The sequence below is a fragment of the Stegostoma tigrinum genome, chromosome X (assembly GCF_030684315.1).
Source record: "Stegostoma tigrinum isolate sSteTig4 chromosome X, sSteTig4.hap1, whole genome shotgun sequence".
Lineage (NCBI taxonomy): Eukaryota > Metazoa > Chordata > Chondrichthyes > Orectolobiformes > Stegostomatidae > Stegostoma > Stegostoma tigrinum.
Window position 1 is genome coordinate 10,934,402 of NC_081404.1, and position 26,805 is coordinate 10,961,206.

Here is a 26,805-nt window from a genome sequence, read left to right on the forward strand (position 1 = left end):
TCTTTCAGGCAAAGCAGCACTTTACCTGCACTTCACACAATCAAGTCTACTGATTCACTGCTCAATGTGATCTCCTCTACATTGGGGAAACGAAGCATAGACTGGGTGACTGCTTCGCAGAACAACTATTGCAAAAAAGACCCTGAGCTTCCAGTTGCCCGCCAGCATGTGCCCTAGCCAACATCTCTGTCTCAGGCTTGCTGCAAGTACTCCAGCGCAGCTCAGCACAAACTTGTAGAACAGCACCTCATTTTCTGCTTGGGTACTCTAAAGCCTTCTGGACTCAATATCGAGTTCAACAATTTTAGAGTTTGAGGCACCATCTCCTATGTCCCATGTCCTTGTCCTTACCCCAACCCTAACACACCAAGCCTTGTTATCACATGGTCTACGATTACACACAACCCATTGTTAGCCACAAATAGTCACCATTAGTAACATTCAGTCTCCTGGGCTGACCGTTATCCATTCCTTTGTCTGTCCAACTGTTCTTCTCTCTCTTTGGGCTCTATCTCTGCCTATTGTTTACTCCTTACCTCCTGCCCCCACCCTATCTTCTGCATAAAAACCAACCTATTCCTAGCTACCATCAGTTCTGAGGAAGGGTTACTGGACCTGAAACATTAACTCTGATTTCTGTCTACAGATGCTGCCAGACCTGCTGAGCTTTTCCAGCTATTTCTGTTTTTGTTTGTGACAAAAAAAAATATTCATCTCATGCTTTTTGTGGACTACAAATTGCTTGATTTACCTGTGTAACAACCCTTCAGAAGTGAATCATTAGCTGTGAAGTACCTCAGGGCACCCTAAGCATGCGAAAGGTGCTTTATAAATGCATGATCTTTATACTATTCCACCAAAGTGTAAACAGCAGGCAACCAAAGTTGGAAAATAATGCACATCAATTCCTGCGGTCCAGCTGAGGTTCACAATATTTTCGTTCTAACATGACTGAACTCCGAAGGAGGAGGAATGAAGGATATTGGTGACTGACTGATGACAGTGTACATTCTCTTGCACCCCAGCAGGCAATAGATACATTCTGTATATCATGATATGGTGGTGCTGGTGTTGGACTGGGGTGGACAAGGTCAAAAATCACACGACACCAGGTTATAGTCCAACAGGATTATTTGAAGACACAAGCTTTCGGAGTCTCACCCCTTCCTGAGGTGTCACCGAGAGAGGTACCACAAGACAAAATTTACAAGTAAAAGAGCAAAAAGTCATTGAACTGATGTGGTGTTGAACAAACCTAAGATGGCTGTTAAACCCTCAATCAGTTAGAAAGGATTAGTGGGCAAATTACCAAATTTCTTTCACACACACACATTTTCTCTCTCCCCCTCACGTACACACATATAAATCTACGGGATGAATTTGCATTTGCAGATTTGTAATTGCAGATCCATTCTATTTTGTTCAGAAAACACAATGAGCCATTTTATAAATTCCTACTTTGGAAATAAAACCAGTCTGACTCCAAGTTAATATACAGCCAGATTCTAAACATGGCCTCACACCTAAAATGCATTGTCTGACTTGGAATGTCACCTCTGGTACACTGAGGGAACTGAACTGAGGGAATCTCGGGGGCAGTAACTTGAAAGAAATTTGGTAATTTGCACACTAATCCTTTAGCTGATTTAACAGCCATCTTAAGTTTGTTCAACACCACATCAGTTCTATGACACAAAAAAGAAGTTGCTGGAAAAGCTCAGCAGGTCTGGCATCATCTGTGAAGAGAAAATCAGAGTTAACGTTTCGGGTCCAGTGACACTTCCTCAGAACACTCACATCAGTTCTATGACTCTTTGATCTTTTGCTTATAAATTCTGTATCTGATGCCACCTCTCTCAGTGACACCTGAAGAAGGAGTGAGACTTCAAAAGCTTGTGTCTTCAAATAACCCTGGTGGACTGTAACCTGGTGTCATGTGATTTTTTACATTGTACATATTGGTATCCCTAGTAAGCCAACATTTGGGATGAGAAGGAAAAGAATACCTATAATAGCAAAGTGCTTCACAGGAAAGGAGGTAGTTTTGAAGTACTGTCATGGCCGTAACTTTATATTCATGCACAGCAAGCTACCACAAACAACAATAAAATAAATTACCAGATAATTAATTCTTAGAAGTGTAGATTGAAGGATAATCTTTGGCATGTCATCGTGTTAGGAAGTATTGCTGCTCTGCAATCAGTTTGGTTTCTTTTTACTTAGTCATAACTTTAAGTCTCTAAGCCATTTTCACGGCTGGTTTTAAGGTATTTCAGCTGGAAGTCTCTAAATCTGCATCAGTAACATAGCTGGCCCGTTGACAAAACTGAATTATTTTGGTCACCTGTATCTAAGATTTTGAACTCAAATGTTTTAAAAGTGACAATGGGGCTATTTCAGTAAGGAATGAGAAAGATGTTTAGATTTAACTGATCACACATCAACTGAATGTGACTTTGATATTGTTTACTGTCCCCTTAAAAACAATATATCTTTCTGTACCTCCAAAAGAAGGGATATTAGAGGCACTTGACTAAATATGGACTTTCATTCCCATTATATTTTTCGAGAAAGTTCTGAAGACTTTCTGCACTTTTCTAATATGTGCTGATGTTAGCTTATTCTTTGTACACATTTCTAATGTGCTAATGGTAGTTTCCGACACTGTATCCAATTATCGCTTCACTCTTCATCACAATGAGTTCCCTTTTTCTAAAAAACTACTAAAGGCAGCAGCAGTACTGCAAACTTGCAAGATATTTTGTATGATTAATTAATGAAATCCAAACTATTTGTTTCTTTAACTCTTTAAAGGTCAGTATTTCTGGAGATACATTGAAAGAAAGTGGAGTCTTCCAAATTACTTAAAATTCACAGCCAAGTGAGGCACTAAGATTCATATAAATGAGGTCTTAGATTACATCCCTGTTGAGTAATCTGATTTCAACGAGGATGGCAATAGGCACACTACAAGCCTCAGTGATCCTGGAGGTATTCTCTGGCAGTATTTGAAGAGACAGTCACAGAGTCAACATTTCAAGTCCACACGAGAGGGAGTCCATACCAGATTTGAAAATGTTAACTCCGTTTCTCTCACTACAGATGTTGCCAGACTTGCTGAGTTTCTTCAACACATTGCTTTTTATTTCATTTTTCCAGCATCTGCTGTGTTTTGTGTTTACTGGAGGAGGTCTTTTCTCATGTCGCAATGTTTGTGTGCATCGATAGAGGGCAGACTGGATTTAACTCTGATTTATCTCACTCACCACACCCTCCCCACTCCCTCCTCAAAAATCCCTGCAAAATACTGCATTTAACAACTGACATTTGAGTTGGTTGCAGGCTGTTGTCAGTGCCTCTTGAAACTGACCAAGAAAGATCCCTGTACCTTCAGAAGAGGGAAGAAAATCGAGAAGAGGCAGAGATGAAAACAGATTAACTGTCAAAAGACATTGGAAGGACAGAGGGAGAAAAAGGGAAAGAGAAGGGAAAGGAGAGTGCAAAAGGATGAGCAAGGGGTGAGGCGCAGGGTGGGAACGTGATAAAAGAATGGGGAGAATGAGAGGAAGAAGGGAGACAAAAAGATGTGAGAGAAGTCAGGAGAATGGAGGGAAAGGAAGGATCTAAAAGAACAGAATCAAGAAAAAATAGAGACCAAGCAGAATGGTAGGAGGCTAAAAATGGGTCAAGAGGGAAAATAAAAGAAAAGAAACAAGACAGAGGACTAGAAAATGACTCATTCTCCCTCTCTCTCTTTCTCTACACACAGCCTTTAATAATTCTACAGTACAAAGGACAACTAGATATTGGACTAAATGAACTTTAGAGTGACTTTAACATCCTTGTGGACACAGGAATTATCTTAACACTAACCACAGCACAGCATCAAATCATTGACACCAGAAAGATTCCCTTTCATGGTATTCATTGAAATCCTCAATAGTTTTTTTTTGGTACAAGTATTTATGACTTCACTACAAATAGTAAATAGAGGAAATAATATTATGTTAACACCAAAACCAGGAGGAACAAAACCTATACCTTACCATCCTTTCGTACACAGGATTGGGATTGCATTAATCTACAGAATAAGACAAAGAAATCTTGCGATTAAACATAAGAAAGCAAATATGTAGCATCAAGCTTTTTATTCAGTGTCAATACTCCATTTGCTTTCTCATTCTTTTTTATCCCAGATCAAGCCATTTGATGCTTTACGACTGAGATCTTTTTCTAAGAAACTTTATCTTGCAGGGAAGTCTTTTCATCTTGGTAGTCGCCTACGTGGTCCTGATATGAAGGGCTGACTTAGTCAACTAGTCCCTTTTGACAAAGTAACAGGCTTGCTACATCTAACTGAACGTAGCACGTTTCCTACTTCGACCAAAAAGCAAACTGTGCTGGAGAAAAGGAGAGTCAGAAACTTTCATTAGTTTAACTGACACAGTAGCACAAACTCTGACTTGTAAAAGGTTAGATTTATTGTAATCCCTTGATATTTCCTGCAATGCAGCAGTAAGTAGACTTTAAAACTATTTAGTTATCTGTCAAGTGTTTTGCGATGTCCTGAGGGCATAAGACATAGGAGCAGAATTAGGCTATTTGGCCCAGTGAGTCTGCACCACTAATCAACGAGATCATGGCTAATCTGATAATCCTCAACTCCATTCTCCTGCCTTTTCCTATAAACCCTTGGATTACCTTACTGATTAAAATTCTATCCAATTTCAGCTTTAAATATATTGAAGCAGCCCTTGGTGGTAAAGAAATCCACAGATTCACAACCCTCTGACAGAAGAAATTCCTCCTCATCTTGGTCTTAAATATGTGACCCCTCACTCTGAGATGATGCCCTCTGAGCGTAGACTCTCCCACAAGGGGAAACAACCCCTCCGCATCCACCCTGTCAAGCCCCCTAAGAATCTGGTATGTTTCAATAAGGTCACCTCTCATTTTTCTGAACTTTAATAGGCACAAGCCCAATCTACATTACTTTTCCTTATGAAACAGTCCCTCCACACCTGCTATCAGCCTGGTGAACCATCTCTGGGCTGCCTTCAATGCCAATACATCTTTCCTGAGGTAAGGTACCCAAAACAGTTTACAATATCCCACTTGTGGTCTGACTAGTGCCTTGTACCGTTTTAGCAAAACCTCCCTCTTTGTACACTCCATTCCCTTTGGAATAAAGGCCAACATTCCATTTGCCTTCCCTATCACCCACTGAACTCGGATGTTAGCTGCTTGCGATTCATGGACAACGACTCCCAAATCCTGGAACAAAAACTGAGAAAGAACTGAGAAAGGTTCATGGATCTGAAAGGCTAACTGCTTTTTTCTCCACAGATGCTGCCAGACCTGCTGAGCTTTTCCAGCAACTTTGTTTTTGTTCCTGATTTATGGCATCCACAGTTCTTTCGGTCTTTATTGACTCCCAAATCCCTCTGTGCTGTAGCTTACTGAAGTCTTTTTCCATTTAAATATTATTCAACTCTGTAGTTTTTTCAATGCCAAAATGTATAACCCCACATTTTCCAACATAATATTCCAGCTGGCTGGATTTTGCCCACTCACTTAATCTGTCTATACCCCTCTGCAGACTCTTTATGCCATCCTCATGCCTGCCTTCCCACTGATTTTTGTGTCACTTGCAAATTTGGTTTAAATGTGGGGGAGGGAGGGAGTGAGTTGAGGGTCTGGACAGTTAACAGTGCAGCTGTTAATTATTAGGACAGGGATGTGGGGGAAACCCAAGAGGTTGGAGTTGGGAAACACAAAGTTGTAGGAGGGTTGGATAAGGTCAAAATGTTGGGAGAGGTGAGACCACAGAGGGATGAAAAGCACAATATAAATCTTTCTCTGTCACAGACTGACAATATGGGTTTGAACAAACACATCATTCAGTTTGTTTTAGCCCTGCTAGTTATATTTCTTGGCATTTTAAATTACTGGCAAACAATTTTTTACTAAATTGTGATGGCTCATAAGAAATAGGATTTTCTATCAGCCAATGGCATTGGAGGGCGAATATCATCTTTAGTTAGTGGTTGCGGAAGAGACTTAGTTCATGAATTCTAAACCTTGGGACCACAGTCCCAGAAAGCTATATTTAGCAATTAAGTGTCATCTGATTTGTAGCTAATTTACACTGGAACAATTCAAGTGACTGCAGCACAACAAACTGTGAAACTAACAGTTTAAATAAGGTACAGTACCAACACCTCCAAGCTGTTAAAAATGCTGCTTTGTATGAAACCTGCCAAAACATGTTGCAAGTCTAGTGAAAATTATATAACAGAAGGGAGGAACATGCCAAGCTGGAAAAAAGTCATAATAATATCAGTAATCATTTAAATCCTAAAGGCGTCCTTAAACCACCTAGGATAATGTTTAAAAAAGTATATTACAATTCTGTTTTGGAAAAAATACAATATTTATGCATATTATATTTATTTTTCTGAATAAACATTTTCCCTCTTGTATTGAAAAGAACCTGCCTTGTAATTATTTATTAGACCTGAAAAACAGATTTCACTCAGCAATGTGCAAGTGTTCTATTGCCTCAGCGGAAAACAGGAGTTTTAGAATTTCCCAACATCACACAATTAGCAATACCAATTGTAATATCCTTTACTGCAGAAGCTATAGCATGTTGCACTGTTAAATGTGAAAAATATTAATTCTATTTAAGCACATTAAACTTACAGCTGGCAACCATAGGAGCAGCACAAATGATAAAAATCAAGAGCAACTGCAAATCGCTCCACATCTTTTCTTCCCTCTTCATTTCGCAAACTTCAGAGACGAAGAGATCGAATCTTATATGGAAGCTACTTTTAAGTAAGGCAAAACCATCAAATGAATGTAAAACCAGCCTACTTGTGACATCAGTGAAGCAAACTATAACAAATTTAACCTTTTGAGAACTGATGAATAAATACTTTGGTAATGAATACTTGTCTCCAGGCATAGTCATTTAAAGCTTGCCTTTAAGGGATGTGATTTCATCCAGACCACACGCTGTCAATCATTTTTCACTATATGCTACGCAGCTTCGGTCATCCTATAACATTCCTGGAGGTTAACAATATGAAGTTATAGCAATTTTGTGTTTTTGTGCAGGTTTAGTTTTTGTTTGTCCTCTTTTCTCTGATTTCTATTCACTTAGTCTATCACTGTTCCACTCTTTTCCTTCTCTTTCTCTTTGATTCTGTCTCACTTTTTCTGTCTGCATCGCTCTCTCACTTTCATAGAACTATTGATGTTGACAATGCAGGAAGAGGCCATTTGGCCCATTGTGTCTAACTGTTTGATAGAGCAATACAAAACTAAACCCATTGTCCTTCTGGAGATCAGGAAAAAAAGGGCAGTTGAGAGAGATGATAATCAGGATGGTGGCAAAGAAGAGGGTGGAAATTGTCAGGGTTCAATCAGGAGGCAGGGAGCAGTGTCAGGTTGGGGGAAGAACAATGGTTAGCAGCAGTTTGCTGTTTTAGCAGGCTGGTCCTTGTCCTCCCAGCTTCATTGTTCACGACTTCTGATAGTATAGTCTTATGTATTCCTTACTGTAAAAGGCAAAACCAGGCTTGATTTTGTGTTGATTTTTTTAAAAATTAATTTAGTTAATACACGCAGTCGGTGTGCACAAACTTGGTACTACATAGCCAAAACACTCAAGGTTAGCACACACAAGGTGACCACAGGCACAGGATAAGTCCAGGCAGAAATATGTTTCATGATGCTGTGTGATAGTGTGCTTATTTTGAAAGCTGCAAAGAACACTCAGTCCTTGCAGGATCTAAGAACTTGCAATGTGCAAAATGCTGATTTGTTCATTCTTACAGGCACTGAAGCTTAGTGGCAAATTAGAACACTTGAGTTTGCAGCTGCTTTTGTGTTCCTGATTCCCCAACTGAACAGTTTTTTTCCCGTGGGGAAAAACAGACTGAAGGACAAACACTTCCTAATAGCCAGTGAAAGAAAAGTTGAAAGGAAAGACATTAAGAGTCCCGAGGTATGCACCTCGTCATGTGGTTCAAAGTGACAATGACAGAGGCTTAAGAATGTAGACCCTTTCAGTGTATAGCCCAAAATACCAGGAGAAAAACAGATGTTACATCAAACTAAAAAGTGCTTTTGCCAAATTATGTAAACTGGAAGATTCCAGGGTTAACCCCTCATCCCTGTCAAGCTTGTTTGGCCAGAGAAAAGTGTGCAAAATGTATCAGCATCCCTGAACGATAGAAAGGAAAATCATTCAGTTCTTGCACCCAAGCACTATTCAGTGACGCCTGCTGAAAAGTACCTATTTCTGAATGCGGGATAGGTCTTGATTGCGATGATCCCATCTCTCTGTCATTTCTTCTCATTGACTGATACTTATGACGTCAATTTGCAAATTAAAACATGAGACTGGAGAGAGCTATTGAATGGCTGCTGCATTCTTTGGAACCACACCCAAATATGAGATAGGACCTTCAGTGAGAAGTCAAAAATCACATGACACCACACAACCTGAAGGGGCTGTGCTATGAAAGCTTGTGATTTCAAATAAACCTGTTGGACTTGATGCTGAGATAATAAAATGTGAGGCTGGATGAACACAGCAGGCCAAGCAGCATGTCAGGAGCACAAAAGCTGACGTTTCGGGCCTAGACCCTTCATCACTTGATGCTGTGTGACTTTTGACTTTGTCCACCCCAGTCCAACAGTGGCACCTCCACATCAGGAGAGAAGATTAGTTGGAGGGAGGGCAAATTTAAAAAAAACAAAATATTTCATGTGAACTAAACAGAAGTCTTCTTTCACTGATTTGAGTGAATGTATCTATTCTGCTCAGACATCAAGAGATGGGATAGCTCAGTTACTTAATATTTGTTCTCTGAAAATACTTAAAAGTGCACATACATTGGATGGAGCTCTTGCTTCCAAGTGAGGAAGTGGGTACAAAGAATTCAACGATGTAGAGTCATACAGCACGGAAACAGACCCTTTTGTCCAGCCAATCCATGCTGACCATGTTCCCAAACTGAACTAGTCCTACCTACCAGCGCTTGGCCCATATCCCTCCAAGCACTTCTTATTCATGTACTTATCTAAATGTCTTTAACATGTTGTAACTGTATCCACACCCACCACTTTCTCTGAAAGTCCATTCCACATACAAACCAATTTCCGTGATTCAAATAAATACGAGCGAGCTCCTCTGTTTTCATGGCCAACATTTATCCTTCAATCAGCATCACTAAAATAATGTTCTGGTCTGTGGGGCACAAATCGGATGCTACATTTCTTAACATTACAATGGTAACCACAGGTGGAATTCTATGCCCTCCCCACTGGTGGGTTTGGTGGTGGAATGCCCTACCACCACCTTTCTGCCTCTATCTTGATTGAGTCTGGGGCTTGTGGGTGGCCTTCCTGATCAGTTTCCAGTTGAGGCCCTTAAGCAGTCAATTAATGCTCAGTTAAGAGCCTCATGCCACCAGAGCTGGTATTAACTGAGCAGTGGGCAGGTGCTTCCCATGCAGGGAGGACAATAAGCAAACCTTGGAGTGTCTGTTGGTAGACTCAGGAGCAAGTTTTCATTCAAAGTCATTTATTGAGGGACAGAACATCAAGCAGGGGGAATACAGTGAGAACCACTCCATGCCCTCCCTGCAACCTCCAGCCTGTTCTTACAGTTCCAATACTTAGCCAAACAAAGTTTGCAGTTTTCACTTGCCATCTATGCACCAACCAAATTATGTGGGTAGTTTTTATGCCTAACACTGTTCTCTTCCCCCCACTGACCAATGTAGAATTAACCCATCCACTTGTAAATGCAATTTGTTAGGCAGAAGGCTAAACAGGTTTATTACTGTGTCTCAAACAAACATTAATATCTTTAGGTACAAAGCTTCAAAGCTCCAATGCTTTTCTGAAGCATATCAAGTTGCTGGTTGAAATGTCCTATCAAAGCTCCATTAACCCACGCATAATCCAAGTGTACACATGTCTCCAAGCATTCTTCCACAGTTTTTTTTTAACAAAAATGGCTGGTTAAGAGTTTGAACCTCTCCTCCAAAAGCAGTCCTTTTGCTCTAAATGTAATGTTACTTGTGCTTTAATCATCTAACTCTGCTAACACAAAACAAACAGCATATCAGGAAGATTACAGCCTGTAAAAAGAATGCAAGACTTTTAACAAATCAAGTTGTGATTTGTACAGAAGACTAGCACATGTTTTCCAACGCTTTGGAAGCTTAACTTCATTCAACATTTCCCTATTTTTTCCTGAATGCAGAAACTAATCTGAAGGTTTTGCTAAGTTACTTCATATTTTGTTCAGATTTTTGACAAGACAAAAAGTAGTTTTAGAATCAAAAATTAAGAGGATTGGAGTCTAAATTGTTTCTTGGTACCTTTGGTAACAATTAAATTCAACATTTAGCAATACAATTATAACAATGCAAACACGCATTTTGAATCACCCTTTCCTACAGGCAGATTCAATCATTTTAAATTGTTCCAACATTAATGTAATCATTTTATATTGTTTGAAGTGCTTAACCTTTGTCTAAATGTTTAGTTTCATATTCCTAATTATTCTGTGCCATCCTTTATTTAAATCTAATCAATACAAACTCCTATTTACATACCAATTGTTAACTCTTTGCTTACAGGGCTGACACAAATGGTGTAACACCCAAACTTCCACAAGGAATATATGGAAAAATATATGAAAACTGATTTTTCTTGCATCATGTCAGTCATTAGTTCCCTGGATGCTGGTAACCCTCTGGTAGTTGCCAAATGGGCATTCTGCATATATGAGTCTAGGTAATGACTGTTGGCAAACTCTCTGATTGTTTTTCCTTCATTGACAGGATGTGGACGTCACTGGCTAATGCCAGCATTTATTGATTTAAGATGGTCACTATTGTTGTCCTTATCTGTTGTTATGCACTCTTTCCAGCAGGTCACTGGTTAATGATCAGGTTTAGTTTAAGAAACTTTAGGAGGATAATTGAACAAAATTTCCACAAGAGTTCAATGAAAGGTCGCATCCAAACTTCAGTCTTTACAACTCTGCTGTACATTTCAGATATTTTCTCTTTTAAAAACCTTGAAAAATGATAAGGTTCGAGGTCAGTTAATGATGATAGTGAGTGCTTTATATATTCATAGGATATTTATCTGATCATTATCTGAACAGGGATTTAAAATAATTGGCTGGTCTGATTGTTTGAACAACAGAACTGGTGGCTGATAAAACCAATCTAACTGCTTGAAAATCTCTAATGCTAGTGGGAAAATAACGTTTTTTTCTTACAAAAAATCTGACATGCTGTCCTGTTCAAAACACTATCATCTGAAAAAGCTGATGATTGTCATGTATGTTGGAATTTCTTCTCGCTAGTCTGGCATACTGAGCAAGGCCACTTTTAAAATGTCCTTCTGTCACCACTACCGAAATCAAGTTAAATTAACACAGACTGAGTGTCATACCTAAGACCATCCTGGTCAAGGCTTCAGCAGCATGTTCACAAATCTTCAGAACATCAAGAAATCACTGTCTAATTCGATGATCCAACAGTGGGAAGAAGCAGAGTGAAACAAATCATGGGTGAAAACCGGCAATTTTTTGTGTGCATCTTCGCTGTGCATGTGGAGTCAAATTTTGAATGGGAAATTAAAACACAAATAGAAAAACAGGGAAAATAAAGTGCTTTTAAAAAATGATGGGAAGACAACATGATATGATTTCCACTAAACATCTCCAATGTGGAAAAAAATATAAAATTCAAGTCCACCCCTATCCTAACGTCAGATAACATGTTGTTTTACGGAATGTGGATGGCACTAGCAAGGTGGAATTTATGGTCTATCTCTGTTTCCCAGAGGGCATTATGAGTCACATGAATATAATGTGGAACTGGAGATTTTCTGGAGCCTGGGCATAAATGACCAAATTCAGTTTCACAACTTGCCATGGGGGGGGGGGAAATCAGCTATACTATCCAGTACTATAAGCCACTAAGGTACAGCACCCAAATTGTATTTCAAATCTGATGCAGTGCAACAATCCCAATTTGTGTTATTCCTTCCCAATTATAAAGTCTGGTGAGATTATTACATTACCACGTGTTTCAGGTGTTATGACATTTACCCTTAAAGGATCACAGGCTAAGTATGGATGTAGAAAGCCATTGACTCGATTTTAGAGTCTCCAGCCAATCAACCAGAATGACAGGCAAGTTCCCTCACTAATACTCAGTGAATCTTAAATTATTCCAGGATTTTTGCCTCCATTACTGAATCCATTTCACATATTGATAACTTTATTTGAAGAAGTACTTCTTGATTTCGGTCTAAAATTTCCATGTTATTACTTTTGAGCCACCTTTTCTGACTCTTACAGTTTAATTTTCCAAATCTATTGATTCCATGCAAGTTGGTATCAGAACATACCTCTATGAGATTGCCTTTCAGGTGCCTCTTACATGGTGGCTCAGTGGTTAGCACTGCAGCCTCACAGCACCAGGAACCCAGGTTCGATTCCAGCCTCAGGTAGCTGTCTGTGCGGAGTTTGCACATTCTCCCCGTGTCTGTGTGGGTTTCCTCCGGATGCTCCGGTTTCCTCCAACAGTCCAAAGATGTGCGGGGTAAGTGGATTGGCCATGCTAAATTGCCTGTAGTGTTCAGGGGTGTGTGGGTTATAGGGGGATGGGTCTGGGTGGAATGCTCCAAGGGGCGGTGTGGACGTTTTGGGCCAAAGGGTCTGTTTCTACACTGTAGGGAATCTAATCTTTTCAAGGATGAAAATCACTTTCACCCCAGTCTTTCCTCAATATTCAGATCTTGAACATCAGGGAATCCATCTTATGACTGCCTGCAAGACCTGAATGTCACTCTCATGTTTCAAGGCCAGAACTAAAGGTAACACTCAAAATGCAGTCTCCCCCAAGCAATATACATCATGACCATGTCCCCTGACTAGCATTTACTGTTTTGACTGTATCATTCACATTCTTCAGAGCTTGTGCCCTTCACTGATTGGACATGTTAAATATCGATTCCTCAAAGCAATTGAGCACTACTGTGGTTCACTTTGTCTCAGACCACTTGGGCTTTTCGATTTATGCTCAGTCAATTGAGTTACTCATTGAGATAAATTCCCTCTTCACATAACCTTTCACTTCACTACATGTGCTGACCTGGAGGTGCAGAGCATATTATTGTTAGCTTGCACTGTTTTCTTTTGTATTGGAATTATCCAACTAAGGTCTTTAAGAATCCCATCCAGAAGCAAGATTATTGTCCCAAAATGCAAAACACAACAGAAGAATAAAACAATTATAAAAATACACATGTCAATTCATTTCCACACTCACCCCATTTGTATCACTGGCTGGACCAAAGTCATATTCATGATTCAACTCTTCTGTGTGTGACGATCATGATTATTACAACTCTCTTGGGAGGACTGCACTGGTAATCAAGCATTACTACTTCAAGAGACTTCCCAAAAGTGTAAGTGTCCCATTGAATATTCAAGATGGTTAATTTGCTTTACTGTTATCAAGGACCAAAAAAAGATTTCAACTAGGTTTCATCAATAAACACAGAAACTATTATGAACAAATTTAGTCTTTAACAAGTGGCAAAACAGGTTATTAGGTATTATGCAACCCCTTAAACTATATACCCTTTAAATCCAACACATACATATTCGTAGATAATAAAATGTGAGGCTGGATGAACACAGCAGGCCAAGCAGCATCTCAGGAGCACAAAAGCTGACGTTTCGGGCCTAGACCCTTCATCAGAGAGGCAAAAAATAGGCAAAAAAGAACATTTTGTGTATCAGAGTCCAAATCACTAAGGGGAATGAGGTGACTTTCCTCTCAGCTCTTTTGGATTCCACTGATGAAATTACTTTTGCTGTTGGCCACAGGGTGATGGAAGATCTTCAGTGAGGGTAGCTGATCAGTTGGACCCAAGCCTTCTGCTGGGTTGGCAGTTCAGTTTTCAGGTCCTTTGAGTGTTGTCTTTTAGTCAGAGGGGGGGGAAAGCGAGAGAGCATTACTTCCTTGTAAACGTTTCCACATTTGTTTAAGGGTTTTTCTTACCAGGAGAGAGCCCTTTGCCACAGGCTTCTTGGAGATCACTTATCAACTGCCCACCCCCAAGTTTATGGCAAAACAGAAACAACAGTCCAAAAGCTGTTGCTAGGCATTCCGTGGTCCTTTGCAGTTTGTCTAGCGAAAGTTACAAATCCACCTTTTTGAACAGAAAAGATCGCTTGATCTGTAAACAGTAAGTTCGGAACAGTTCCACTTTGGACCTCCAAGTTCCAAAAAGTTACACGGTAAACTCTGTTCAGGCTTTTTCCACTCTTTAGTTTTCATTAAAAAAAACTGTGGTTCTTGAGAGAGTCCGAAAACGAGCTATCTGCCAGCTATCAGTACTAAACATTTATACAGTCAGTGTCTATTCATAATGATTTACAGGAACCGAGAATGTTTCAATTTGTTCTCTCACTCTGAGCATCCGCTATCGAAGCTGAAAATGGTGGCTTTTGGGGCAAAAAGAAAATCGGGGCATCATTCAAAAATGGGCATTTAAAGTGAACGTTCCCATACCTTATCTTTTTCAAAAAAGTTATGTGCTCCACTCACATTTTCCAATCTCAGGAAAGCTCCATTAACGGAATTATTCGTTTGATGACACCCACAGCCTGAACTTCCTGGACCAATGGTATAGGATGTGGGTGGGACTGAAGGAGCGCGGGAAAAGCAGTGTCATGGCGCGGGGCTAAATGCTACTTTGTTACCGTCTCTGTCCGTTCCTCGCTTTGAAAGTCACCATCGCTTTGCTGGAGACCAGAAAGATTGAGCTGTCGATTGTCTCGCGGGGGACGAACTGAAGAGCAACGGGTGGGGTGGGAGGGGAGGGGGGGTGTAAGGTGGAAGAAAGGGAGAGAGAATGGACAGTTTCCAGAAAGTCGAGAAGATCGGAGAAGGGACGTATGGTGTGGTTTATAAAGCCAAAAACAAAGACACTGGTGAAGTGGTGGCCCTGAAGAAAATTCGACTTGACACGTGAGTGGCGAGGTTTCTTTGAAAGTTTGTGAGCGGCCGATAGAGATTATTAAACCGGCATATACGGGTTTTGGCGTAAACACAAAAGATCCAACAGGATGCAGCCACTTTCCTATTTTGTTCGCGCTGTTTAAGGCTGCTGTAGCTTTTGTGTAAACTTTTTTTTTAATATGGGAGCAGTTATAATTTTTTAAGTAACATTAGATTCTGTACGCGTTTTCTGTCCGAATTCTGTAACTTCCTTCAATAGAGACTGTGTTCATGGTGGCGACAAGCCTCGTAAAGTGTACGACCGATCCTGGAAAAACGGAGGGGGGTGGAGAATTATAGTTATTTCCAACTGAGGATCAAGACATTCATCCAATCCGTTTTCCCCATGATGTCAGGACTTTAAGTACTCCCCTAAGGTTCGCTGCACACTGAGTAACAACGGACAATAGGTGCAGGAGTAGGCCATTTGCCCCTTCGAGCCAGCACCACCATTCATTATGATCATGGCTGATCATCCACAATCAGTATCCTGTTCCTGCCTTATCCCCATAACCCCTGATTCCACTATCTTTAAGAGCTCTGACTATCTCTTTCTTGAAAGCATCCAGAGAGTTGGCCTCCACTGCCTTCTGGGGCAGAGCATTCCATATATCCACCACTCTCTGGGTGAAGAAGTTTCTCCTCAACTCTGTTCTAAATGGCCTAGCCCATATTTTTAAACTGCGTCCTCTGGTTCTGGACTCACCCATCAGCGGAAACATGCTTCCTGCCTCCACAGTGTCCAATCCCTTAATCTTATATGTCTCAATCAGATCTCCTCTCATCCTTCTAAACTCAAGAGTATACAAGCCAGGTCGCTCCAATCTTTCAACATATGATAGTCCCAACATTCCGGGAATTGACCTTGTGAACCTACGCTGCACTCCCTCAATAGCAAGAATGTCCTTCCTCAAATTTGGAGACCAAAACTGCATACAATACCCCAGGTGTGGTCTCACCAGGGCCCTGTACAGCTGCAGAAGGACCACTTTGCTCCTATACTCAATTCCTCTTGTTATGAAGGCCAGCATGCTATCAGCTTTCTTCACTACCTGCTGTACCTGCATGCTTGCTTTCATTGACTGATGTACAAGAACACCTAGATCTCGTTGTGCTTCCCCCTTTACTGAACTTGACTCCATTGAGATAGTAATCTGCCTAACTTGACTCCATAGATCAACGTTTTTGATTCATTGTTCTGACTCCTATCATGATCCTGCACATAAGTACACTGCCTGCAGTGGTATGGGCGAGGAAAATCTTTAGGTTTGATTCCCTGCTGACTAAGCTTGAAGCTTGATCTCTGCCAAGGTAGTAATGAGGGGCACTATGATAAACCTGAAGGGGTCTTGGGAAAGCAATGAAAGAGATTAGCCTGAATTCCTACACCCATTCAGTAGGCAAAAATCCACTGCAGGCAAAGTCACAATACAGCTGTAACAGACCATATATTGTAAATGTCAAAAACTGTGCTTTGCTGATGGAGGCCAAATCACTGAATGTATTTAAGAAGGAAGTAGATTTTTTAGGCACTAAAAGCCTCAGGACAAAGCAGGAATGTAGCATCAAGATACAGAATCAGTCATGGTCACATTGAATAATGGTCAAAGCTCAATGGGCCAAATGGCCTACTCTTGCTCCTGTTTTTTCATGTTCATATATTGTCACCAGTAATCACTTGCCAATGAGTATATTGTCCACCTAGGAAATTCTGTGTCACTAGTCTTGGGTTCCTGTGTGACTGATGAGCCCAATCCTAGAGCCACATCTCCAAGCAAATATTTGGCAGGTGTTTCTGGGAGGTGGATTAGCCCTTGGTCTTGAACATTGTTCGAACAACCCAAGGACAAAACATACCAAATTGAAAATTCAGTGCAGCAGAAATAAACTTTTCTTAATACGCTACATTCCACTCTGAGGTACCTCAGCACAATTTCAATAACTCTTGATGTTCACAGTGTATGTTCCTTATCAAACATAAAAGTAAAGAATTCTGCACCTTTCAGCTCCTCAGTGTACAATGGCTGAAAGGCCTTAGACAGTAAACTCCCTGCATTGTACTTCTGTGGTGGATGCCCCAAGCTTTGGTGTGCCCCTGAGCATGTAATCCTGGACCTTGGAATATGCCAATCTGCAATACTGTCGACAATAAGTGTTTGAATTGGAACACCATGGGGAAGGCAGTGACGTGGTACAATATTTGCTGGACAAGTAATCAAGAATCCTAGGTAATGATCTGGGGGCTTAGGTTTAAAACAAAATCTACAACCAAATGTGTAATGATGACCACAAAACTATGATGAGTCACAATAACTCAACTGGTTTTCTTGTGCACTTTTAGGAAACGAAATCTGTAGGGCTGGCCTGCGTGTGACTCCAGACCCACAGCAATGTGGTTGACTCTGAAGTAGCCAGGCAAGCCACTCAATTATATGAAACTGCTAAAATATCCCATAAGAAATGAAATCAGATGGAGCACCTAATATTGACCTGGGTACCTGAAACAACAATGGCAAACATAACCCTGTTGATCCTGTGATGTCACTCTTACTAACATTGGGAGAGCTGTCTCTCAGACTCACCAAGCAGCAGCCTGACATTTGTCTTTAAGATATGATTCCATGAGTATGACAATGTCTCCGACACCACCACCACCAATCCTGGATACATCCTGTCCCATTGGCAGGACAGACCCAGCCAAGGTGGCAGCACAGTGGTATTCAGGTGGGAGAGAATTGCCGTAGAAATGCTCAACATTGGTTCTGGATTAGAATGCTCAACATTGATTTTGGATTAGAAACTGGCTTTCTGTAAGAAGGCAACGATTGGTGGTTGATGGAAAATGTTCAGCCTGGAGTCTGTTCAGCCTGGAGCCTCAAGGATCTGTTTTGGGACCACTGCTGTTTGTCATTTTTATAAATGACTTGGACGCAGGCATAGGTGGATGGGTTAGTAAGTTTGCAGATGACACTAAAGTCGGTGGAGTGGTGGACAGTGTGGAAGAATGTTGCAGGGAGACTTGAATAAACTGCAGAATTGGGCCGAAAGGTGACAAATGGAGTTTAATACGGATAAATGTGAGATGATTCACTTTGGGAGGAATAATAGGAAGGCAGAATACTGGATCAATGGAAAGGTTCTTGGTGGTGTGCATGTGCAGAGGGATCTTGGTGTCCATGTACGTAGATCCCTGAGAGTTGCCACCCAGGTTGATAGTGCTGTTAAGAAGGCTTACGGTGTGTTAGGTTTTATTGGTAGAGGGATTGAGTTCCGGAGCTGTGATGTCATGCTGCAACTGTACAAAACGCTAGTGCGGCCTCATTTGGAATATTGCATACAGTTCTGGTCGCCCCATGACAGGAAGGATGTGGAAGCATTGGAAAAGGTGCAGAGGAGATTTACCAGGATGTTGCCTGGTCTGGAGCACAGGCCCTATGAAGAATGGCTGAGGGACTTGGATCTGTTCTCATTGGAGAGAAGGAGGCCAAGAGGGGATTTAATAGAGACGTACAAGATGATCAGAGGATTAGATAGGGTGGACAGTGAGAGTCTTTTTCCGAGGATGGTGACTTCAGCTTGTACAAGGGGGCATAGCTACAAATTGAGGGGTGATAGATTTAAGACAGATGTCAGAGGCAGGTTCTTTACTCAGAGAGTGGTAAGGGTGTGGAACGCCTTGCCTGCCAATGGAGTTAACTCAGCCACATTAGGGGCATTTAAACAGTCCTTGGATAAGCATATGGATAATGATGGGATAGTGTAGGGGGAGGGGCTTAGATTCGTTCACAGGTCAGTGCAACACCGAGGGCCGAAGAGCCTGTTCTGCGCTGTATTGTTCTATGTTCTATGGACCCCATGAAGTCCACACAGAGGAAGTACTGAGGATGGCAATGGCACAAAATACTGGATGGGAGACTTCAGTGCCCACCACCAAGAGTGGCTCAGCAGCAGCTGGTCGGTTCTTAAAGGACACAGTTGCTAAACTGGGTAGTGAGGGAAAAACACACGACCTCATTCTTACCAATCTGTCGGCTGCAGATGTATCTGTCCATGATAGCATTGGTAAGAGTGACCACCACACAGCCCTTGTGGAGGCAAAGTCCCACCTTCACGTTTGGAATAACCTCCATTGTGTTGTTTGGTACTATCACCGTGCTAAATGGGACAGGCTTCAAACAGATCTAGCAACTCAAGACCAGGCATCTGTGAGGCGCTGTGGACCGTCAACACCAGCAGAATTATACTCCAGCATAGAAGCATAGAATCTCTACAGTGTGGACACACGCCCTTTGGCCCAACAAGTCCACACCAACCCTTGGAGCATCCCACCCAGACCCATCCTCCTATAACCCACACACCCCTGACCACTATGGGCAATTTTTTCATGGCCTGGTCTATCCCCCACTCAACCATTGCTATCAAGCTAGGGGATCAACCCTGGGTCAGTGGAGAGTGTAGGAGGGCGTGCCAGGAGCAGCAGCAGGCATACCTGAAGATGAGGCATCAACCTAGTGAAGCTACAGAACAGGACTACTTGCATGTCAAACAGCAAAAAGCAGCAAGTGATAGACACAGCTAAGTGATCCCACAACCAACGGATCAGATCTAAGATCTGCAGCCCTAGCCTAGCAAATCCAGTCATAAATGGTGGTGGACAATTAAACAGCTTACTGGAGGAGGAGACACCACAACTATCCCCATTCTCAATGATGAGAGAGCCCAGCACATTAGTGCAATGGATAATGCTGAAGCATTCACACCAGTCTTTAGTCAGAAGTGCCAAGTGGATTATCCATCTTGGCTTCCTCCAGAGAACCCTGGCATCACAGATACCAGTCTTCAGCTAATTTGATTCATTCCATGTGTTATCAAGAAATGGTTGGAGACACTGGATACTGCAAAGGCTATGGGCCTTGATAATAGTGCAGCAATATTACTGAAGACTTGTACTCCTGAACTAGCGACTCCCTAAGCTAAGCTGTTCCAGTATAGTTACAACACTAGCATCTCCCTGACAATGTGGAAAATTGCCCAGGTATGACCTGTACGCACACAGCAGGACAAATCCAACCCAGCCAGTTACTGCCCCATCAGTCTGTTCTCAATCATCAGTGAAGTGATGGAAGGTATCATCAACAGTGCTATCAAACGGCACCTGCTCAGTGACGCCCCGTTTGGGTTCCACCAGGGCCACTCAGCTTCTGACCACACTGTAGCCTTAGTTCAAACATAGACGAAAGAGCTGAATTCCAGAGATGAAGTGAGAGTAACAGCCCTTGACATCAAGGCTACATCTGAGTGTTGTGTGACATCAAGGAGCCCAGCAAAACTAGAGTCTCTGGGGGTGAAACTCTTCCCCAGTTGGAGCCATATCTGACACATGGGGACTTGGCTTGTGGTTGTTGGAGGTCAGTCATCTCAGCTCCAGAACATCTCTGCAGGAGTTCCTCAGGGTAGTGTTCTAGGCTCAACTGTTTCCAGCTGCGTCGATGACCTTCCCTCCATCATTTGGTCAGAGTTGGGGATGTTCAATGATAATTGCACAAAGTTCAGCACTGAAGCAGTCCATGTCCAAAATGCAACAAGATCTGGACACTAAGGTTTTGGGGTTGATCTATAGCTCAGGTTGTGGGTGTTGAGGTGGGCTCGCTGAGCTGGTTTGTTGTTCTGCAGACGTTTTGTTACCGTGCTTCGTAACATCCTCGGTGCAGCCTCTGATGAAGCGTCGGTGTGTTTTCCCGCCTGGTTTTTAAACTCTGGGGCCCGTTGCGATGGATTGCCTCACTTCCGGGTTTCCTCCATAGTGGAATGTATATGGAGTCGAGTTCAATGTGTTTATTAATAGCCTGCTTTGTGGAGTGCCATGCTTCCAGGAATTCTGGTGCTTGTCTCTGCCTCACCTGTCCCAGGATCTTGGTGTTGTCCCAGTCGAAGTCGTGGTTCTCCTTGTCCACGCAGATTAAAATGAGTGAGTGACACGACCAATACTCAGTCATGCAACAGACCCCAGAGTTTAAAAACCAGGTGGGAAAACACACCAACGCTTCATCAGAGGCCGCACCAAGGATGTTACCAAGCACGGTAACGAAACGTCTGCAAAACAACAAACCAGCTCAGCGAGCCAACCAACCTCAATGATCTGGACAATATCCAGGATTGGGCTGACAAGTGGCAAGTAACTTTCACACAACACAAATGCCAGGCAATGAACAGCTCTGACAATAGACAATTTAACCATTGTCCTTGACATTCAATGGTGTTACCATTCATTAAATTCTCCATTATCAACGTCCTTGATGTTAACATTCATCAGAAACTCAACTGAAAAATTTGAAAACATGTACCAACAGATTCAAAAACAGCTTCTTCCCTACTGTTATCAGACTTATGAATGGACTTCTCATGTATTAGAATTGATCTTTCTCTGCACCTTCTTTGTAGCTGTAACACTATATTCTGCATTCTGTTCTATTACCCTGATGTGTGTATTAAGGTATGATTTGTCTGGATAGCACACAAAACAATACTTTTCGCTGTATCTCAGTACATGTGACAGTAATAAATCAAATCAAATTGTCACATAAACACAGTGGCTAGAAGAGCAGTCAGAGGCTAGGAAGCCTGCCCAAAGTGACTCCCCATAACCTATTCACCATCTACAGGTCACAGGTCAAGAGTGTGATGTAACGCTCCTAATTTGCCTGATGGTTGTGGCTGCAGCAACACTGCAGAAGCTTGACACCATCAGGACCAAGCAGCCAACTTGATTGGTACCACCTCCGCAGGCATCCACTCCCTCCACCGCCGATGTTCAGTAGCAGTGGAGTGCACTATCTACAAGGTGCAGAAGTTCACCAAAGATCCTTAGACAGCGCTTTCCAATCCCACGACCACTTCAATCTAGAAGGACAAGGGCAGCAGATACATGGGAACACCACCCCCTGCAAGTTCCCCTCCAAGCCACTTGCCATCCTGACCTGGAAATATATTGCCGTTCCTTCACTGTCACTGGGTCATATTCTTGGAATTCGCTCCCTCATGACATTTTAGGTTTACCTACAGCATGTGGACCGCAGCGGTTCAAGAAGGCCGCTCACCACCATCACCACCACCCCCCAAGGGGCAACTAAGGATTAGTAGTGCATGCTGGCCCACTATGGAAGGTCACATCCCCTGAGTTATTTAATTTTAAAATCCACAGAGGTTTGGGCAGACTAAAGAGTGTCGTCACTGAGTTGATAATCCTCTAGCCACGCTCGGGGTTCGACTCAATGGCGCGTACCTGAGAACAGCCTGTGGAGCACAAAGTCCTGCAGTGTAGCTGCTTGGAATGTTCAAGACTGGGGGACAGGGTTGTATTGACTGGATCACCACTTCCACCACCCCCAGGCCAGGATGATCTGAGTACGAAATATAAACCAAAAGAACTGTGGATGCTGTAAATCAGGAACAAAAACAAAGTTGCTGGAAAAGCTCAGCAGATCTGTGGAGGAGAAAGCAGAGTTCACGTTTCGGGACCCGAAAAGTTAACTCTGTTTTCTCCTGCACAGATACTGCCAGACCTGCTGAGCTTTTCCAGCAACTTTGTTTTTGTTCCTGATCTGAGTACTGTCAGCAATGTCATTACATTAACCAGAATATCCATTCAGACGAACCTTCAGGTCACAACAAACTGATTTTCTTAAATGTTTCAGAATTGTTTGGTTCAGATATCTTCCCTGTGCAGAAGCCCATTCCACATGTTTGCTGCCCTGTATCCTTACTCATCGTTGTTGAGAACAGTACAGTGGCTCAGTGGTTAGCACTGCTGCATCACAGCGCCAGGGGCCCGGGTTTGATGCCACCCTCAGGCGACTGTCTGGGTGGAGTTTGCATGTTCTCCCCATGTCTGCATGGGTTTCCTCCAGGTACTTGGTTTCCTCCCACAGTCCAAAGATGTGCAGGTTAGGGTGGATTGGCCATGCTAAATTGCCTGTAGTGTTCAGGGATGTGTAGTTAAATGAGTTATAGGAGGATGTGTCTGGGTGGGATGCGCGGAAGGTTGGTGCAGACTTGTTGAAGGGCCTGTTTCCACACTGTAAAGATTCTGTGATTCAATGATTGTCTTGTAGATGAGATTTGAAACCATATCCCAGTGTGCTTGCCTATAACGATGCATGTCTAAGAGAAAATTTCTCCCAGTGTCTTTGTCAAAATTCTTCTCTCGTTTAGCGCCACAGAAAATAGGTGCATATTGATGCGTAGCAACAGGCACGCCACACAGTCCCAGTGTGACTCTCAGTCTGACACAGTCCCACACAGGTGCAGTAAACAGTCCATCACAAGTGTGACACATGCCCTGACTATGAGTCCAACACGTGTTCCTGCGCGCAGACCTGCACAGGCATGGGCACCCAGCCCTTGCTATTGTTTCACTGCAAGCTAATTTAAAAAGGTGGTACAGAGTTAGCAGATGTTGTAACTCCATTTCTTTCAGGTAAAATATTCTGATAATGTTGAGATTTTTGCAGAAGGGTCTGCATTCTCTTTTTGATAGCTGACAGTTCCATTTATTTGGCATGTGAAAAAGCTTACTGTTTTTCTTCTCTCTGTGGTTATGCTTTGTAGTAAATCGTTGTCTTACAAATTCTTTTTGTGTGCTGTCTTTTAGGGAAACTGAAGGAGTGCCAAGTACAGCGATACGAGAAATCTCCCTTCTGAAGGAACTTAGCCATCCCAACATCGTCAAGTAAGGACTTTTTTTTTGTGGTATATCACAAGTTAAATGAAATGTTTCCTACAAAGAGGGTCTTTACATTTTTATAGCACCTAATGAATTTCCTCAAACATCTAAACACATCTCACACTCAACAAGCTCTTTGTTATTTTGGGAATGAGGCAGCCATTTTGTACAGAGTAAGATTGCACAGCAATGGGGAAATTTTGTGTGTGATAAGATCATACTAAGCGGCAAAGAGCTCAATATTTGCGCAAAGATCACACTAGCACCAAATGAGCTGAATATATGCACACAGTAAGATCATGCTGGCAGCAGTGAGCTGAAATTTGCGCAAAGATTACATCAACACCATGGAGATAAATACTTAAGCAATATAAGATTGTCCTGTTGTTGGCTCCCTGGAATTCTGTGCTGCCTTGAGATCAATCTCTGTGATCAATCCTAACAGTTTCTATGAGAGGATATAGATGCTGTGGTGTTTTACCAAGAGGTTTACATATATTTGCATCACAAGAAAAATGCAACAACAGCAAGTTTCTAGGTTTACAGAAGTTCTCACATTTAGCAAACAACACATTTCTAGTTCACAATTTGGAGGAGAGAAAAAATAAAGAACTGTAGTAAACTGGAAAACCAAGACCTGGAGGAGCTGGCCAAATGTACTAGCAAGCAGCCTGGTGTTTAAAACCTTTATCACCTCACTGGATGATGTGAAGAAGTCCTTTAAAATGAAAGATTATTACCCTTAAATCCATGCCATTAAATTTGGAGTGATTGGGGGTTTTAGTTTTGTGCAACTTTATTTGAAACAACTGTGGAGGTTTCACCCACACCACCCTCGTGTCTGTAAACAGACCCCATTCTACACACTGCCCTGTGTGCTGACACCAGCCCGTCAATAACTGATGGCCTGAAGAAGTACAGTAGCAGCCTGGTAATGTTTGGCTGGGAGGAATGGTACAGGAGGGAGGTGAAATTCCTGTTTAAACAGTGAAGCTGAGTAATAAGATCAAAGCTGTCTGTACATCCTGTTGTTTTGTTTTAGACCTGTGCATGTCTTTGCTCTTTGTAGTTGATGGCCTGTAGTTTTGGTAATCTATTGTACGTACCTCTTACCTGTTCATAAAAGACCTGTGACTTCAAACTTGTCTGGTTGCATTCTGCACAGTTGATCTGAAGCAGGACTAGAATGTGCTTCGAAATAGGTAGACACACTATACCTGTGCTGTTAACTGGGGACATATTGTGAACACATGCTGCTTGCCAGAGCGTTTAGCAGCCCAGTTTTAAATAGAATAAATTCCCTACACCCTCACTTCCCTAATGAAAAATTTCAGGTGAGCATTGAAGTTTATCCTCTGATGGGGAGGTGATGCCCTACTGATATTATCACTAGACTATTAATCCAGAAACTCTCGCACTCGGGCTCGAATCCAGCCACAGCAGATGATGGAATTTAAATTTTTAAAAAACTTATAAATCCGGAATTAGGAATCCACTGATGACCATGAATCCATTGTTGATTGTCAGGAAACCCCATCTGGTTCACTAATGTCGTTTAGGGAAGGAAACTGCCATCCATACCTGGTCTGGCCTACATGTGACTCCAGACCCACAGCAATGTGGGTGACTCTCAATGCCCTTTGAAATAGCCTAGGAAGCAATTCAGTTGTATCAATCGCCACAAAGTCTCAACAAAGAAATGGAACAGACGGACCAACTGACATTGACTTAGGTGCCAGAAAAGACAAAGTTATAAACAGCCCTGTCCACCTTGCAAAGTCCTCCTCACTGACATATGGGGCTAGTGTGAAAACTGGGAGAGCTATCTCACAGACTAGTCAAGCAACAGCCTGTTATTGTATATAAGATATGATTCTATGTGTATGACTGTGTTCCAGACACAGCACTCACCATCCCTGAGTATGTCAGGACAGGTCAGGACGGACCCAGCAGAGGTGGTGACACAGATGTATACAGTCGGAGGTGAGTTGCCCTGGGAGTCCTCGACGTTGAGTCAATGTTCATCCTCAACGCATGAATTCTCATGCCATCAAGTTAGGGAACCTCCTGTTGATTCATCCCCTCCCTTGGCTGATGAATCAATCCTCCTCCCAAGTCAAAGATCACTTGGAGGGAGCACTGAGGATGGCAAGGACACAAAATGTACTCTGGGTGGGGGATTTCAATATCTACCACCAAGAATGGCTTGACAGCAGTACGACTGATCGTGCTGGTTGGATCCTAAAGGATATAGCTGCTGGACTGGGTCTGCAGCAGGTGGTGACGGAATTTACAAGAGGGAAAAACATACTTGACCTCAACCCTCCCAACTTGCCTGCTGCAGGTGCATCTGTCCGTGACAGTTTTAATAATTGTGACCACCACGCAGTCGTTGTGTAAATAAAATCCCACTTTCACATTGAGAATACTCTGCATTGTGTTGTGTGGCACTATCACTGTGTTAAATGGGACAGACTGCGAATGGTTCTAGCAACTCAAGACTGGGCATCCATGAGGCGCTGTGGGGCATCACAGCAGCAGAATCGTACTCCACAATCTGTAATCTCATGGCCCGGCATATCCCCCGCTCAACCATTACATCAAGCCAGGGGATCAACCCTGGTTCGATGGAGAGTGCAGGAGGGCATGTCAGGAGCTGCAGCAGACGTACCTAAAAATGAGGTGTGATCTGGTGAAGCCACCAAACAGCATAAGCAGCAAGTGGTAGACAGAGCTAAGCGATTCCACAACTGACAGATCAGATCTAAGCTCTGCAGTCCTGCCAAATTCAGCCATGAATGGTGGTTGACAATTAAAATAACTCAATGGAGGAGGTGGCTCCAGAAATATCCCCATCCTCAATGGAAGAGCCAACACATCAGTGAAAGAGATAAGGCTAAAGCATTCGCATGAAATATTCAGCCACAACTACCAAGTGGATGATCCATCTCGGCCTCCTCCAGTGGT

General features: G+C 42.4%; 2 protein-coding genes across 5 annotated transcripts in view; one reads left to right on the forward strand and one right to left on the reverse strand.

The window, feature by feature from the left end:
* Positions 1 to 6,837, reverse strand: part of pmela (premelanosome protein a) — a 34,377-nt gene extending 27,540 nt beyond the window's left edge. For all 3 annotated transcript variants that reach the window (XM_048523663.1, XM_059643475.1, XM_048523662.1), the window contains exon 1: positions 6,706 to 6,837. In XM_048523663.1, coding sequence (XP_048379620.1) covers positions 6,706 to 6,787 — 82 coding nt within the window. In that variant the 5' untranslated portion in view covers positions 6,788 to 6,837. The remainder of the gene's footprint in view (positions 1 to 6,705) is intronic.
* A 7,928-nt stretch (positions 6,838 to 14,765) lies between these two features.
* The window catches only part of cdk2 (cyclin dependent kinase 2), a 32,064-nt gene continuing 20,024 nt past the window's right edge, over positions 14,766 to 26,805 (forward strand). For both annotated transcript variants that reach the window (XM_048523671.2, XM_048523672.2), the window contains exons 1-2: positions 14,766 to 15,086; positions 23,767 to 23,844. In XM_048523671.2, coding sequence (XP_048379628.1) covers positions 14,971 to 15,086; positions 23,767 to 23,844 — 194 coding nt within the window. In that variant the 5' untranslated portion in view covers positions 14,766 to 14,970. The remainder of the gene's footprint in view (positions 15,087 to 23,766; positions 23,845 to 26,805) is intronic.